The sequence below is a fragment of the Marmota flaviventris genome, chromosome 1, assembly GCF_047511675.1.
Source record: "Marmota flaviventris isolate mMarFla1 chromosome 1, mMarFla1.hap1, whole genome shotgun sequence".
NCBI lineage: Eukaryota > Metazoa > Chordata > Mammalia > Rodentia > Sciuridae > Marmota > Marmota flaviventris.
This window is the reverse complement of record NC_092498.1, coordinates 57402176-57419476: the sequence shown is the minus strand read 5'-3', so window position 1 is coordinate 57419476 and position 17301 is coordinate 57402176. Positions and strand designations below refer to the sequence as shown.

The window sequence follows — 17301 nt, the reverse complement described above, 5'->3', positions numbered from 1 at the left end:
ACAGACTGTTGGTCAGTGCAGAGCATCTCACCCCCGGGGTGGCTGGAGTAACTCCTCCTAAGCAATTAACCAAGCAAAGGGACTTTGCCTGGGAGTAAGAAGCAGTTCTCCTTGCACTTTTAGGTGGAGGTCCTGTTTGCAGATAGCTCCATGTCCCCCTTAAAATAAAACAGAGCTGCTTAATTATAAGAACACTCCTTTGGTTACAGATGGGACTCAACTTTAGTCTTATCATGAGCCAGACTCTAATGACACTGACACATACCTGAAAGTCTCCGGTAAGGCTTGTTGCTGTTTTTGGTGCCATTTTGGTGTTTCTTGTCTATTGTGGCTGACAGAATTCCTTTGCCATTTAGGATTTTCTCTGGTGAAGGTGGCACTGACTTGGACATCAAGATGGGCTTAATTAAAGGAGGGGTGGAGACGGCAGAGGAGGAGGTGGAGGAGGAGGTGACTGCAGTAGTGGTTGTAGAGTTCATTTTGACATTGGCACCATCTGCCTTCACTAGGTTAGGAATTTTCTCTAAACTGACTACAGGAACCGGAACGCTGAAAAATAAATGAACAAACATACACAATTGCCTTCTTTGATACATCTGGTCTGCTGAAGAGCTATAGCCGCTTATCATTATCAGAACACTTCCTTATCACTTATTTATACTCCTCCTATAAGCAAGCAGCATGATTCCAGTTTTGATGGGATAGAGATTTGTGCTGTGGAAAGGACCAACAGGGGGTGTGAGGCTGGCACAGTGCCCAGGATAGCATCAGAGCTGACTGATTACCTCCCGTGCTGGCTTGTCCCCATGGATCCTGTGATTCTCCTCTTTCTCAGGTCCTATGTGTGGGTCTCTGAAATGGCACCTTGGGCAGAACAAGGCATCCGCTGTGAAGCCCAGGCAGAGACACTGTCTGTCCCCTGCAGACAGTGTGCCACAGTTGAATAAGGTTCCCTTCCCCCTGTTCACTAGTCTCCCTCCCCAGCCGAGCGACCTGACATCTGCTTAGCTCCGGAGAGCTGACAGGATCACACCCCACGGAGGCATGGCTTCAGGCCAGCCCGCCGCACTCCATGCTGTTGGAGGGCTTCTGGATCACTCTCATATCCCGGGGATGGGCTCAAATTGAGTGAGCCGCCATGTACCATTATCCAATATTCCATTTTAGGCAGCTAGTTATGTAAATAGGCAATTCTCAAGGCTGGCAGGTGAGAGGATGAATTTTAAGAAGGCAAGAGCACAAAGGTGTGCATTCACTCTTCAGAATCTGTCACCTTTGCCCCACTTCCCTGCTATTTCTCCTGTGATGGATGTGCATTTGATTTCTGCAGCTCTTTAATGCTGGAGGACCCTGTGTCTGGGGGGCTGTGGAGGACTCTGTCTTGGGGTCTTAAAAGATGAGATGAATAAGCTTTGCTTTGGTCCCTGAACCAGATTCCCTTTCCTCCTGGCAGGAGGGTAGAATGCTAACACTTCAGCTCCCCAATCATCTTTGAGCTGAGAGTGCAGCCGACTTAGCTATTTGAATGCCAAATGATGGAGAATATGGCTTTTACATGCCTGCAGACAATGTAGGGCATGAAAGAGAGGCTGTTTTTGGCAGGGGAGGAATCCTATCTGTCCACAAAGCTGGCTGGCTCCCTCTTCTCTAAGATACACTCACAGATCATTTCTGTGATCAAAGTATTCATGAAATTATTTCAGCAACCCCTGAGCCCCTGTCCCTCTTCTGACTTAGAAACAGGATCACAGATGTTACAGATCTTTGCCAGTGAGAAGGGCACATAGTGGTGGAACAGATTGTGGCTGGACATTACGGATTCTCCCTTGGGGCCATGTGACTTCTTGGCCTGGGGAAAGAGTGTGGGACTTAGTCTGTGTGAGGGGAAACTGGAATGGTGGCTTTTAGCAATACTTGGTATAACTGCCAGTTCTGCCCTGTATTGGAGTCGTTGATGCACAGCTGCCTGTTTATTTAATGGTGATTCTCTAAGCACTCCCATGTTGCTTGCCAACTGCACCAGAAGCCCTTGAGGAGTGACAGTGCTCAGAAGTTATATACACTCCTCGGTGAAGTTATCACCTGCAATGGTTTGAATGAGTCCTCCAAAGTTTGAATGAGTCCTCCAAACTCAACCTTCAAGTTCACATGTTGATGGTATTTGGAAGTGGTGTCTTTGAGAGGTAATTGGGGTCAGATGAAATTGGGAGGATGGGGCTCCCCAACAGGGATTAGTGGCTTTATAATAAGAGGAAAGGAGACCTGAGCCTGTGTACTTCCTTACCCTCATCATGTGATGCCCTCCACCATGACAGCAAAAAGGCCCTCACCAGTTGCTGGCACCTTGATCTTGGACTTCCTAGCCTCCAGACCATGTAAAACAAATTTCTTTCTTTCCTTCCTTCCCTTGTTTCTTTTGTAGTCCCAGAGTTGAACCCAGGGGTACTCCACCACTGAATTACATCCCTAGCCCTTTTTATTTTTAATTTTAAAACAGGGTATTAATAACAGGTATTGCTGAGGCTGGCCTCCAACTTGCAATCTTCCTGCCTCAGCCTCCTCTGTTGCTGGGATAATAGGCATGCACCATTGCCACCATGTACCTACCATTTTTCTTTATAAATCCACCCAGTCTGCAGTATTCTGTTACAGCAGCAGAAAACAGACTAAGATAACACTGCATTCCTGATTTTTTCCAAATGATTAAAAATGTGAAGGTGTGTGATATTGTGCAACAGAATTCTTCCAGGCTCATTTTTTCACTCTATTTTAAAAAACACAAGCTACAGAAACCAGGGTCTCAAAGAGATATCTGCACACCCATGTTCAGAGCAGCATTATTTGCAACAGCCAGAGGGTGGAAGCAACCCAATGTCCATCAACAGTTTAATGGACAAATAAAATGTGGTACAATTTGGCCTTAAAAAGGAAAGAGATTCTGACCTAGGGATGAACTTTGAGGATAGTGTGCTAAATAAAATAAGCCAGTGACAAAAAGACAAATAATATGTGATTCCACTTCCACAAAGTACCCAGAGTAGTCAAATTCATGGAGATGGGAAATAGAGCTGCAGTTGCCAGGGGTTGAGGGAGAGGAGAATGGGTATAGAGTTTCATTTTTGTTTTTGGTATTGAGGATTGAACCGAGGCGTACCCTACCCCTGAGCTTCATCTACATCCCTTTCCATTTTTTATTTTAAGACAGGGTCTCCCTAAGCTGCCCAGGCTGGTCTTGAACTTGCCATCCTTCTGCCTCAGCCTCTGGGATTACAGGCATGTGTCACAGCACCCAGCCTAGAGTTTCATTTTTTAAAAATTAATTAATTAATTCTAATTTGTTATTCAAGACAGCATCATTGTTATAAAATGAAGAGAATTCTGGAGTTTGGTTACACAGCAATGTGAATGTACTTAACACTACTGAACTGTGCATTAAAAAAGGTTAAGACGGTAAATTTTATGTTACGTGCATTTTACCTTAATTTGAAAAATTTAAAGGTACAAACTAAAAAAAATCCAAACAAACCAAATTACAAAACTCAATGTAAACCTGAAATAACACGTACATATGTGTATGTGTATACACACACATAGAAGAACCTACTCAAAAAGTTTTCTTTAAATTTTTTTTGTAGTTGTAGATGGACAGAATGCCTTTATTTTATCTATTTACTTTTATGTGTTGCTGAGGATCAAACTCAGTGCCTCACACATGCTAGGCAAGTGCTCTGCCACTGAGCTACAACTCCAGCCCTCAAAAAGTTTTTTTTTTTTTTTTTAATTTCTCACTCTTGATCAGATCTACTAAGTTTTGTCTCTTTAGTACAAAAATAAACCAAACTTCAAATGTTGATACTATTCAGGTGAGCAGGCCTCCAGCACCTGAGCCACCTTCTCTGACAACACTTCTTTGTGAAGTCATTTTAGTTCAGGAAAGGAATCAAGACCTTCCAGCTCCAGATTTGGCTCTCATTGCATAAGCAGGGATGAGTACAAAGTTCTCCAGGTTCTGTGAAGCATGCCCTAGTGTAGGCTGAATGCTTATGTCCTCAGCAGACAAAGGTCTGATGCTGGGGACTGCATAATTCAGAACAAAGGTATAAATTGCCCTTCAAATGCTCACAGTTCAGTTGTGTTTCTCCTCCAGAAAGTCCAGCTCCAGATGTACTCTGTAAGGCAGCCGCATGAGCGCAGGGGCACTAGGCCCAGACATCTGGATCAGTGTGCCCGTTGACTCGTCGCTTAGGTGACGCTTCTCTCAACTATGTGTGACTGAGCTTGAACCAGGCCAGCTAAAGTCTGTGACTGAGCTCCTAATTTGAAATTTTTCCCAAGTGTGGCCCATTCATTTTCTGTACCGCCAGCCCTTCCAGAACTCCAGCTGGACTTCAGTCCCAGTGCCCACATGCAGGATGCAGAGCTCATGGGAAACAGGAAAGGCTTAAGTACAGTCCTCTAGGACTGAGGAATGGGAAGTGAGGGTGGGATCCAATCAAGAATGTCTTAAAGCATTCTAAAGACCAGAGAGTCAGGAGGTAGCTAGTCACTGAGTGAACTTCCATGTTGGAGGGGAAGGGTGGCTGAATTCTTTCAGGTGGAAACTCTAGGATGTTCATTAACTTCTGGAGAAGGCTATCGACCCCTCCATATCGAGGAGGAGAACCTGGGCTGTCACTGATACTTCTTCCCTCTGGTGTACCTTCTTTCTCTCAAAAACTTGGGGGTTCCTCTCTAAGGTAATCTGCCTTTGGCCTGGGAGGTAAGAGAAGATGGAGAAGCAGACAGCTCCATGACAGTAGAGAGAACCAAACATGTTCCCAGATGAATTGGGGGTGGGGGGAGATGAAAATCATCTGTATTTGATCTTGCCATGCCTGTTTCTCCAGTATAAATTCTAGCCACCATGGAATCAGATGGACTGTTTAAGCAGCGTGTGTCTGTAGTCTAGCAGTGGGTACTGTGGCCACGGGAAGCCACCTGTCATAGTTTAGATTTGGAATGTCCCCCTAAGGCTGTGTTGAAGCCTTGGTCCCCAATGCGGCAATGTTCAAAGGAGCCTTAGGGATGTGATGGATCATGAGCTCTTTAATCTCATCAACCATTGGTGGATTCCTAGCTGAACGAACAACTGGGAGGTGGTGGAAGGTATCTGATGAGGGACCTAGTAGAAGGGAGTAAGTCCTTGGGGAATACTTTGGGGACTAGATCTTGTCCCTGGTTCCTTCCATTCTCTCTCTCTGATTCCTGGCTTCCATGAGGTAAGCAGTGTTGCTCCACCACAATGTTCTCATTACAGGCCTAGAAATAGCCGGGTGTGGTGGTGCATGCCCCAATCCCAGTGGTTTATGAGGCTGAGGCAGGAGGATTGTAAGTTCAAAGCTACCTTCAGCTAAAGTGAGGTGCTAAGCAACTCAGTGAAACCCTGTCTCTAAATAAAATACAAAATAGGGTTGGAGATGTGGCTCAGTGGTCGAGTGCCCCTCAGTTCAATCCTTAGTATGGAAAAACAAAGAAACAATGGAGCCAGCCAACCATGGACTGAAACCTCTGAAACTGTGATCCAAAACAAATCTTTCCTCCTCTTTTGAGATGATTTTCTCAAGTATTTTATCACAGTAATAGAAAGCTGACTAATATACCACTATCTCAGAAGTGCCTTCTGCTTGCTCCCCTGGTCCCTTTACACAGTCTCCTCAATTCCTTGGCAATCGCCTTTCCCAGCCAGGGAAGTGTCCCATCCTTAGGTAGGTAAAGGCTTCTTCTGGATGGCAGTGGAAACTGAATGGCAGGTTTAATTTTTTTTCCATTGGAAAGAGGCCAAAGATTCTGACCCCTGCTTTCACAGGGTGGGCATGGCTCATCTTTTCTATATTCAGTCACATTAACTCAAACACCTCCACGTGTGGTGAGGAGCTGGGAGTGGGTGGTTAGTTGGCAATACTCAGAAGATTGACTAAGCAATGTATTATTCTGTTTGTGTAGGTGATAAACAAGCCAACAGTTACTCCAGAGGTTAGCAAAGTCCCCTGAAATTCCTTCCCCTTCAATCTTAAGGAATGCATTTACATACTGCCTTAGGGCTCACAATTTGCAATCTGTTGCATTGATCAACTATTGTCCTTCCTTTGAGGAGCAGGGTTTGAAAAGGAAAGGGGAGTCTCCACTCTGCCCAGGCTTTCAAAATGCCTGTTTTGTTTGCTTAGCATGAACTCTTTCAGGAATCCCAGGGCTGCAGCTAGCTTCCTGTCTACTATACTGGGAGTACTTATCTCCTTGTTATCTCTGTTCCTCCATGGTCTCTCTACCTCCATCTCAGTTGGTCCTGGGAAGGGACCCTCCCTCATCCCCCCCTGCACCATGGGAAGGTGTCTACCTTCTGTGTCTTTTGTCCTGCTTTGGCTGCCCAAATCTTCTTCCTGTGTGCTTGGCCTGTCTGAATTTATCTTTCTAGACCAAGGCAGGTCTTCTGGCTTTAAGAAAAATGGTTCTCTTGGCAGCAAGTAGATTCCCTCCCTGCCCAGTGATGTCTGCAAAAGAGCAGAGGTGGAGAATCATGATGGTGTCATTGCGAGAGCCACCAACGTGCTGCAGGGCCAGCTGCCCTCCTGCCAGCTACGCTTTTCTGGTGAGCAAGATTTATTCTTCTATCATCAACAGATACGCCTTAAGAGAATGGTTCACAAAGTCTTTAGGTTTGCAAAAATTATTGCCAGCCTTTCTCCACTTACCAGAGCAGGGTAAAGATGGATTTGACAGGCAGGAGCGAGAGGACATATGGTATCTGTGCTGTGGGTTACATGTCTGATGAGAGTTCTCAGCTGTCTGATTTCTCCCACCCCTTCCTTCGACAAAGACCCATGTGCCTGTGCCATGGTCTGGCAGAATTTTGAGAATCTCTGATTTACTGGCAGGTCCCTGGGAGAGCCATCTCACTCAGCCTTTTGCCTTCCAAGCAGTGACAGCATTAAGTCATCCCAGACAAAAAGGAATTCACCCTCTTTTAAAATGCTCTTGGAGAAGAAATTCTATTTGGCGCTCTTGGGTGTCTTTTGGGGGTTGCTACTAGAAAATTATTTATATCGAATTTAAATTCTTTAAGTAAAAAAAAAAATACTTGGGGCATTCTGGAAGGCTGGGAGTTGGGCAATCATTAAGAACCAGTGTAAATAACACAGCCATGGAGTCTGCCCTAGTAGGAGAGTTATAATAGGTAGCACATAAATACAGATGGATAAATAAATGGGATATATATATATATATATATATATATATATATATATATATATATAATTTTTTTAAACACGCATTTTTCTATCTGGTAAAATAAATACTGGGAAAACTTTCAGAAACCCTATTTGTAAGTACCTTTAGCAAACACAGGGCCCGAAAGTAAGAAAATCTACTAGGCTAATTTATTATTCTGTGGCTAAGTGTCAGGCCTGGTGGTGAGAGAGGAAGCATAGTGTATAATCTCTCTTGACCTTTGCACGTTTTGGATTCTCTCCCGCAAAATACAACCTCAGTAAACTGGGGAAATGTGGTCAGACTGCACAGCTATTGTGGGGTGAGTGGTCATGGTGGCAGAGGCAGGGTGGGGGAGTGGGGGGTAGGGGTGAGGGAGGGAAGGGGGGGTAGGAGTTTGGTGGCCAGGTTCTCTCATTCTCATACCAAGGGGAGCTTGGCCGTCACCCACTGTTGGCCGGGGACAGCATGCAGCATCTTCAGTGACAATAATGGGTCAAGGTTTCCTTCCTCACCCAGCAGAGGTGATTAGCTGCTGAGAAGAATGATGTGGAGTTTCCTGCTTAGACAAGTTAGGCATGTATGTGTGTGTCTCTGTGTGTGTACATGTGGGTGGGTGATGAACAAGCTGACTTTGACAAATTGCAAAAATGGCCATAAATGAATGAAATAAAAATCTCGGAGGACAAGTTAGGCTGAATTGAGGGTTAGCAACTTGTCAAAGTTCTAGAAAATTCCCTTACTGTGGAGGGTGTTGCAAAAGAGATTAGGACAAGAGTTAGCACAGGTTTTGAAATTAGAGAAATTGCCCAGCGCAGTGATGCATGCCTGTAATCCCAGCAGCCTGGGAGGCTGAAGCAGGAGGATTACAAGTTTGAGACCAGCCTCAGCAACATAGCAAGGCCCAAAGCAACTTGTGAGACCCTGTCTCAAAATAAAAAATAAAAAGGGCTGGGGATATGGCTCAGTGGTAAAGTGCCCTTGGGTTCAATCCCTGGTCCTCTCCCTCTGAAAAAAGAGAAATTAGACAAAAACTACATTTGAATCCTGCCTTATGTATTGCTGGAAGCATTATGGTAGGAGAGCATGTGACTTCCTGGCTTCAGGACCACAGCAAGCCCATAGAACTTCTGTGAGAACAAGAAAAAGGAGCAGCAGCTGGCAGACAGGGTGTGTACTGGCTTTGGCTCCTCCCTCCTTCTTTGGTGGGGTGGTCTCTCATATAGCACAGAGCCCACACAAGTGGTGCCTCAGGCCTTCATGGTTCTGTGCCTCTGTTTCCTGATCAATAAAATGAAGGTAATGATAATTGAAGGGATATCATGAGGTAACAGACATGAAGAGCTTGGCACGGTGCCAGGCACACAGCAGAACCTCAACAAAACGTAGTGAGACCAATAGAGGACACAGGGTCACACCATTCACTTTCCCCACTGTCCCTGATACTTTTGGGGTATACTTCTGGGAAGAAAGGCCATCGGAAACCTCTTGTCTTCTTTGTCTTTTCTGACCCACAAAGATGGACAAGGTGGGAGGAGGCAGTGACAGTTGACGGGCAGGTGGCCTCCACTCACCCAGAGAACAGGACTTTTGGAGGTGCAATGAAGAGGAGAAGGGAATGGGGAAGGAGGTCTTTCCAGACCTGATGACCTCTTTCCAGGACTCTTCAGCCAGCTCCACAGTCCTACCTGATTGTCCATTACTAGCACTGCCAAGCCTGAGCTAAGTGACTAAAGCACATCTGGAAGGAGAGTGGGTGGGATAGCCAGCCTCCTCTCATACAAATGTGTTGTCTCCTGCAGCATGGTAGGCCACAGGGGCCTCTGTCACTCTGGGATATCACCAAGAGGAATGACTACACTTGCACCCGGCTGCTCCAGAGGAAGGAGGAGGCCGCAGCACCAGCCTCTCTGCTGTTCTGTTAGTCTCTCCTAGTTTTCTGCTGTTAGGGCTTCCCAAGGCACAGAGCTCACAAGATCTTCTCCACACACACTGGAGAACAAGAAGTGATAAATGTCCTGATGTTCCTGGGGCATCCTAGTGCACCAGGACTGTGGAAAAACCAGCAACCTGGAGAAGGTAAAGAAGAAGGAGAATGGAGTCCTGATTCAGGAGGGCATACGATGCTGCACAGTCTGCCTTTGAGACCAGCTGTGCTTGTAGTGGTGTGGTCTCAAGGTCAGGAAAGGTTTAACGACAGCCCTAGACCAAAACAACAGCTGCTGCTCAGGGTCTTCCCTCATGACTGAGCTGCACACTTCACATGAATGGCCACTGACATTCACATCAGTGCAGAAATGATATCAGAGCCTTTGAAGGACAGATGTGAGAAGGTAGGGATCAGGAGGCAGGTAGATTCTGCAAAGTGTGCTGGTACAGAGTGGGACAGATCCCTGAGTGCCTTGGTCCCCAGCATAGGACCAGGACAGGCCATACTCCGGAGCAGCAACTGGGCGCGCTCCCCTCTGCAGCCACCAGAGGTCATTGGCTCCCACTGTTGCAGCAACAAGCTGCCCTTCTGCAGGGCCTGCCACTAGCCTAGCAGGGCCAGAGTCCTTACTGTCACTCTCAAACCCTGGAGCCAAGGGAGAGATTAGTGACATGGGAGAGATAGGGACTCCTTACAGACCATCTTCATCCCCCTGCCAAGGTAGGCTGGGAGCAGCACCTGAGCACAGACCCTGAGCCCCCATCCCCAGGCTTTTGCCTTTGAAAAGTCCTTATGAGCATGTTGGGAAAAGAGTCAAGGACAGAGTCTCTGGCTGTCTTCAGTGCCCCAGCCTCTGCCAGGGAGCCTGACACCAGCTGCTCTCATTTCCTTCAGAGAGGAACAGTCCCAGGAGTACTCCCTTTCCCAGGTGTAACACTCACTCACTCAATTTTTTCCTCTTCACAATTGGAATCCATTCACTATTAGGCAGCCCTGCACCTAAACCACTTTTATCCAGAAACAAGCACATTATTTAAAAAGACATTCAAGAGTTTCGTCTTCATATTGTCCTACAGCAAACTAAGGAAATTATTTTAAAATTCTTATTTATTTTTACTTTTTAGTACAAGGGATTGAACCCAGAAGTACTCTACCACAGAGCTACATTCCCCAGCCCTTTTTATTTTTTATTTTGAGACAGGGTTTTGCTCAGTTGCTGGACTGGCCTAAAACTTGTGATCCTCCTGCCTCAGCCTCCTGAGTTGCTGAAATTACAGGAAGCGCCCCCAGCTTCAGGAAATTCTTTTTATATTAAATAACAAAATACATCATGCTGAGTGAAATAAGTCAAGGGTCCTATATTTTCTCTCATGTAGAAGCTAGAGAGAAAAAAGGGGGAAAAACCCAATTTGTGATAAAAATAGAAGCAAGACCAATAGAGTAAAGGATGGGGTGGGAGGAGGGACGAGAAGAGGGAACAGGGTGGAGGTACTGGGCAATGAAATTGACAAGATTATGATATTGGCATATATGACTCTATCACAGTGAATCCCACTATTGTGTATAATTATAATGTATCCATAAAAAAAGAAATACAGAGCTGGCATGCTGGCCCATGTCTGTAATCCCAGCAATATGCTTGGTTGTGGCAGGAGGACTGTCAGTTCAAGGACAGCTTCAGCAACTTAGTGAGACCCTGTCTCAAAATAAAAAGGGCCAGGGATGTGACTCAGTGATAGAGCACCCCTGGGTTTAGTATTATCAAAAAAGAAAAAGAAAAGAAAAAAAAAAGACCCCTGTCTGCATTTTTCTGCATTACCAGTGAAAGTCTTAGCATGGCTTGCCTGACCCTTGTTCAAAATTCCCACCACTAGTTGTAGGGTGCTTGTCTAGCACATGCAAGGTCTTGGGTTCAATCCCCAGCACTGCAAAAAGAATGAAAAGAAAATTCCACTACCAATGTTTATGGTTTTTTTTTTTTTTTTTTTGGTACCAGGGATTGAACCCAGGGGCACTTAATCACTGAGCCACATCCCCAACCCCTTTTTGTATTTTATTAGAGACATAGTCTTGCTGAGTTGCCAAGGCTGGCTTTGAACTTGGGATCCTCGTGCCTCAGCCTCCTGAGCCACTGGGATTACAGGCGTTTGCCACCATACACAGCCGTCTTGCACTCAGCCACCAGTGCAAAGGTGACCATTAAAGGTCGGGGAGGTCAACCTTTACAGCCTGGCCTACTCCACCTCTCCTGTCCAGTCACATTCTCCTACATCCCTGCTCGACTTCTCTTGGATCCTGGGACCAGGTGCAGGGGCCTAGTTCTGTGCACCGGGGTCTGTGCTTGGTGCCCTCTCCTCTCCTGTGAACATCCCCTCCATCTGTCCACATCCTGAGGAAATACAGCCTTCTCTCATGCTAGCTGTCCCTTCTCAGGTGTTTCTGCTGCACTTACCATGTTCAATGGCGAGGTTTTATTTCTACAGCTACATACATTGACCAGACTGAGAGCTACCCAAGGATAGGAACTCTGTCCCAGCAGCATATACAACGTCTAGCATTTAGGAAAGGCTCAGTAAAAGTTTGATGCATGAATTAATGTTTTTGGCAAAGATTAAATCATATAACATGTTAATAAATGCACTGGTTCTCCACCAGTGCTTGGAAACAACAAATGCTTTAGGGGAGGACCAGCCTGCAGCTCTTTCTCTTTCTTGGCAAGAGACAGAGAATGACAAAGGAAAGGCGTGAGTTCATAGTGGCCCCCCGCTGAGTGTCCACGTGTGCTGGATGGTAGGTCATGCTCTCACATGGAATACCATGTTTAATTTCCACCCCAATTTTACAATTGAGGCACAGAAAAGTCACCCCAGCTCATTCAATAAAATGAAGGCAGACATGGGGCTCGATCTCAGGTCACTCTAGGAGTGGTGCTCTACATGCAGCCCTGGAAGTCAGAGACCAGGGATGGAGTCTAGCTCTGCTACTGGACTTGGACCAGATACTTCATTTCTTGGGCCTCTGTTTTCTTAACTTCCTCACAGGGTAGTAGATGGGATCAGGGCTATAAAAGTGTCTGAAAATTATAAAGTGCTAGGCAGCCATGAAAGGTCACGGTTACCCATCCTTGTGGCCCATAACCTTCTCTCTCTCCTGCCATTTTCCCCTTTCCCAGCTGTCCTAGTCTTATTATTCCCTCCTGAGGCCCCATTCTCTTTCTGAGCACTTCTGTGACTTCAGGAGGTCACTGGAGTTGACTCCCAAGGAGCTGTCCATTGTCCTTATCTTCGCTCATCTGCAGACCTGTGTGTGTGCACAGCATTTAACATAGCACTTAATGTTTAAGTTCCCGGCCTCCCCGTCTAGGAGGGGACCTTATCTCCCCACCCTGTGCTTGAATATTCTGGCCTACCTACCTTTCATCCGCTCTGGCCCACCTGGCCTTTCTACCTTCCCTCCTGCAGTTCCTAACAAAGGGCCTAGATTTCCATTCTAAAGACAAATAATCAGGGTGGAGCAGGAAGGGTGGACTGGAGGAGGAGGCAAGGCGGAGGTGGCTGAAGGAATCCTGCTGGAGAATCTAGGGAGGCCAGAGTGGTAGGGTCTGTTGGAGGCTCTACGGCATGTTGGATCTAGGATTTCACAGCCTGACTGGAACCCCTGAGATGACCTCCCATGTTTTCTGGGAGCCGTCAACCCTAAGCCAGGTTCTGCCTTCAGTTCACCAGCACCAGCACTCAGTTATCATTTCTCTCTCCTCAAAGCTCTGGAAAGACTTCCAGGGTACCTGGGCTCCCCAGCCCACTTCACTGCTGGAAGACCCACCTTGCATTTCTAAGCATTTTGAGAAGAGCCCTGTCTACCTGGGGAGAGGCAGCCCTCCCCCACTGTGCTGGAGGGCATGCACGTGGAGTCCAGGGAGCCTGCTGATTTTTCTTTTGCTTTGGCTCATTTTCCTTCTGGAGCAGCCTGCTCTTCTCCTGCATTTTTAATAGCTGAGCATATTTAGCATTCAACACACATGTGCGGGTTGATAAGGCCCAAAGAGAAGGCAACAAGCCATCCAGGGGAAGAAAACCTCCTCCTACCTGCTCCCTGCCTCCTGTCCACATCTGCCTATCTCAGTGGGTTTGAGTTCCCCATGAGCTCAGCATGCTCGGCCAGGCTGGGAAGTGACAGCAGCTGGGAAAGGTTCCCTGTGCCAGGGCCTGGTCCCAAGCGGAGTGGGAACTCATAAGCAGAGGCTGAAATGCTTATTGCAGCTCAAAAGAGCCAAACAGCCACGATTTTATTTAATTTCCTCCCTCTCTCCTCCCTCCTCCCACCCTCTCTCCCACTTTCCCTCCCACCTTTTTGAAACAGGTCTTGCTATGTTGCCCAGGATGGACTCAAACTCCTGGGCTCAAGCGATCCTCTTGCCTCCATCTCCTAAGTGGAACTACAGGTCATGCCACTGCAACAGGCCCCACGATGCCTTCTTGACTTTTACATGGGGACCCAATCATCTTGTCCACTTCCCTCTGTCATTATGGACTGTGTTTACACTAGCCAGGGACTCTCTAGCCTCTGGTTCCCTTGGGAGTGGTCCCCTGAAGGGGCAGAACTAGTGGAGAGAGGGGCTATTAGAACCTGGGTGCTGGGTGACCTGCAGAGTAGTCAGGCTCACAGGGGATAAATCTGGTAACATGGAGATACCTTCTCTGTTTTCCCCTTTCTTCTCATGCAGAGTTATTTTTTAACCCAATCCAGATACAAAAGGGAGAAAGAAACGAAACACACACTATTTAACCTGGGCAAGAATTCCAGGAGGTCAACCTGACCTCAGGGGTGGTGCTTTTACTGCTGTCCACGTGAACTTGAGCTACTTGGAAAAGGTGCCCCACGCCTGTTGTTAAATGGCACATAAAGGCCACATAGCCCACGTGGGCAGACACTGCTTATGTTTTCTTGGCTTGTAAGGATCAATATGGAGCTCAACTGGAGCGATGAAAAGGAACTCTGGCCAGGGACTCTCTGCATGGCCTGATTGGATTTTCTAGGTCTGTTCCTACTACAGGCTAATGCAGGAAGGGAGTGAGAGTTCTTACCACTTTGTGAGAGCCCCAAGGAGTCCAGTTAATTTATCTCTGAACCCAAGAAATGGAGAGACCCACCTAGGATTCCCCAGGATACATGTTAAGATCTGTTGTGTCAGAGACAGCAGTCACCAGCCACTTGTGGCTACTGAGCACTTACATTGTGGCTGCCATGGACGAGGGAGGAACAGAATTCTAAATTTAATTCATTACAATTTAAAAAGAGATACTTGGTTCTATTATTAGGAAATGTTTAAGTATGTTTGGAACAACTTGCATATGTGAATCTATTTTACAATCTCTAGTTTTTATGAAATCTAACAAGGAAGCAAATATTTCTGATGACAATTTAGTGTCCAAATTGAGATGTGCTGTAAGGGTAAAATACACACAGGATTTCAAAACAGAATGGGAAAAAAAAAGAAAAGGAATGTAGCTGGGCATGGTGATGTACACCTGTAATCCCAGTTGTTTGGGAAGCTGAGGCAGGAGGATCGTGAGTTCAAAGCCAGCCTCAGCAACTTAGCGAGGCCCTAAGCAACTCAGTGAAACCCTCTCTCTAAATAAAATACAAAAAGGGTTGGAGATGTGGCTCCATGGTTGAGTGCCCCTGAGTTCAATCCCTGGTACCAAAAAAAAAAAAAAAAAAAAAAAAAGAATGTAAATTACTTTACTGTTAGGGGGAAGAAAATATATTGTTAAAAAAATTAGGGCTGGGGATGTGGCTCAAGCGGTAGCGCACTCGCCCGGCATGTGTGCGGCCCAGGTTCGATCCTCAGCACCACATACAAACAAAGAAACAAAGATGTTGTGTCCACCAATAACTAAAAAAAAATAAATATTAAAAATTCTCTCTCTCTCTCAAAAAGAAAATTAATTTCACCTGTTTCTTTTCACTTTTTTTCAACATGGCTGCTAGAAAATGTTCAATTTCACAGGGGGCATGTATTATATTTCCATGGACCGTGCTCATCTCAACACTGCTAGACAAAAGGCTCACCATCTCCAGAAAATCTTACAATCCCCTTCAATGGTGAGATCTGTTCTTTTCATTTCAGCAAGGGTTGATAGACAGGGATGTGGCTCAGTGGCAATAGGGCGCTGGCCTAGCAGGTGTGAGATCCTGGTTCAATCCCCACATGGAGAGGAAAAAAAAAAAAAAAGAAGTTCAAAGCAATAAAACAAAAACAAAAATAAAAAAAACCAACATCAAAACCAACAAGGGCACCATGTTTGCTCAGCTGGTGAGAAGCTAACACATGGCAGACCCTGCAGCTACCGCTGAGCAGGAGCAGCATGAGAATATTAAATCTCTGGCAGGCCACAGAGGGTGTCACAGGTGAGGCAAAAACTATGTGCTTTGCTGGCAAGGGGGAGGTAAAGGAGACAACTTTTGAGGAGGTGGACAGTGAAATGCATAATAAGAATGGTGAAGATTTTGGCCAGGAAAGAAGGAGCAGGAGCAGTGGTGCACTCCCGCAACCCCAGTTACTACAGAGGTGGAGGCAAGAGGGTTGCAAGTTTGAGACCAGCTTTGGCAATTTAGTGAGATCCTGTCTTGAAATATAATAATAATAATAATAATGGCTGGGGATGTGGCTCAAGCAGTAGCGCATTCGCCTGGCATGCGCGGGGCGCTGGGTTCGATCCTCAGCACTACATAAACATAAAATAAAGACGTTGTATCCACTGCAAAACTAAAAAATAAATATTAAAAAATTTTCTCTCTCTCTCTCTTTAAAAATAATAATAATATAATAATAAAAATTAATTAAAATATAATAATAATAATAAAAAGGGCTGGGGATGTAGGTCATGGGTAGAGCATCCCTGGGTTTGGTCTATTACTAAAAGCAGACAAACTAAAACCTCTAGGCTTAGTTGGCCCTGTGGCCTTGGGCTCTCCTTCCCCTGGTCCTGTTTCCCAGGGCCCTGCCTATGGCCTGTTCTTTTCATGCCACATATCTTCTGGGAGGCCCCACCTGCATCCATGGCTTCAATCCCCATTTCTACACAGGACTCTCAAATCTGGATTCCACCAGTACCTCTCTCCTGACCTCTGGATCCAAACATCTGGATCCATGCCCACTGGATGTCTCCTAGTAGGAATTAATTAAATAATTCACAGTCCACCAACTCTCCAGCTGAACTCATCTCTCCTTTCCTCCCTAGACTCTGGCCGTTATCAGCCTTCTCTTGAGAAGGAGGCAGGACCAGTCACTTAGTTGTCCAAGCCAAGAACCTCGACATCATCCACAACTCTTCCGTATATTCCAGTCCTACATATAACCAACCCCCAAATCCCGTGAAGGTTCCTCCTTGCTGCTTCTCCCGCTGGCTCATCACCCCTGCCTCGGGCCTGACTGCTATCACTTGGATTATGCAACAACATCCTCACTGTTCTTGCCACTTCCTGAGTGGCCCTGAAGCCATCTTTAGACTGAGGACAGGCTGATCTTACCACAGCTGAAAACTGCCCCTTTAACAGCTCCATGCAGGCTTCAGGTGAAGTCTGAATTCCTGAATTGACCATGGACGGTGAAACTTTGATTTGAAGCCCACCCACTTGGCTTCACATCCTGCCTCTCCCCACGGGCAAACACTCTCCTACCTTCTGTTCCCTTTGCCTGGCTCATCTTTCCTTCTCTATTTTTATTTTATTTTATTTTTTTTTGTGTGTGTGTTACTGGGGACTGAACCCAGGGGTGCTTTACCACTGAGCCACATCCCCAGCCCTTTTCACATGTTATTTAGAGACAGGGTCTTGATAAGTTGCTTAGGGCCTTGTTAAATTGCTGAGGCTGGCTTTGAACTAGCAGTCCTCCTACCTCAGCCTCCCAAGCTGCTGGGATTATACGCATGCACCACCACATCTGGCCTCCTCTTTATTTTTTCAGGCAGGGTTTCACTAAGTTGTCCAGGCTGGCCTGGAACTTGCCATCTCCTGCCTCAGCCCCAGCTGCTGAGGTTACAGATGAGCACCACTGTGCCGCCCGGCTCATCTTTCCCACTGTCTTAATTTTTTTTGGCACCAGGGATTGAACTCAGGGCACTTGG

At 46.3% G+C, this 17301-nt stretch overlaps 1 protein-coding gene across 13 annotated transcripts in view; it reads right to left on the bottom strand.

The window, feature by feature from the left end:
* The window catches only part of Atxn7l1 (ataxin 7 like 1), a 243741-nt gene that overhangs the window by 33827 nt on the left and 192613 nt on the right, over nt 1-17301 (bottom strand). For all 13 annotated transcript variants that reach the window (XM_071613132.1, XM_071613070.1, XM_071613076.1 and 10 more), the window contains one exon: nt 266-549. In XM_071613132.1, the coding sequence (XP_071469233.1) occupies nt 266-549 (284 nt within the window). The remainder of the gene's footprint in view (nt 1-265; nt 550-17301) is intronic.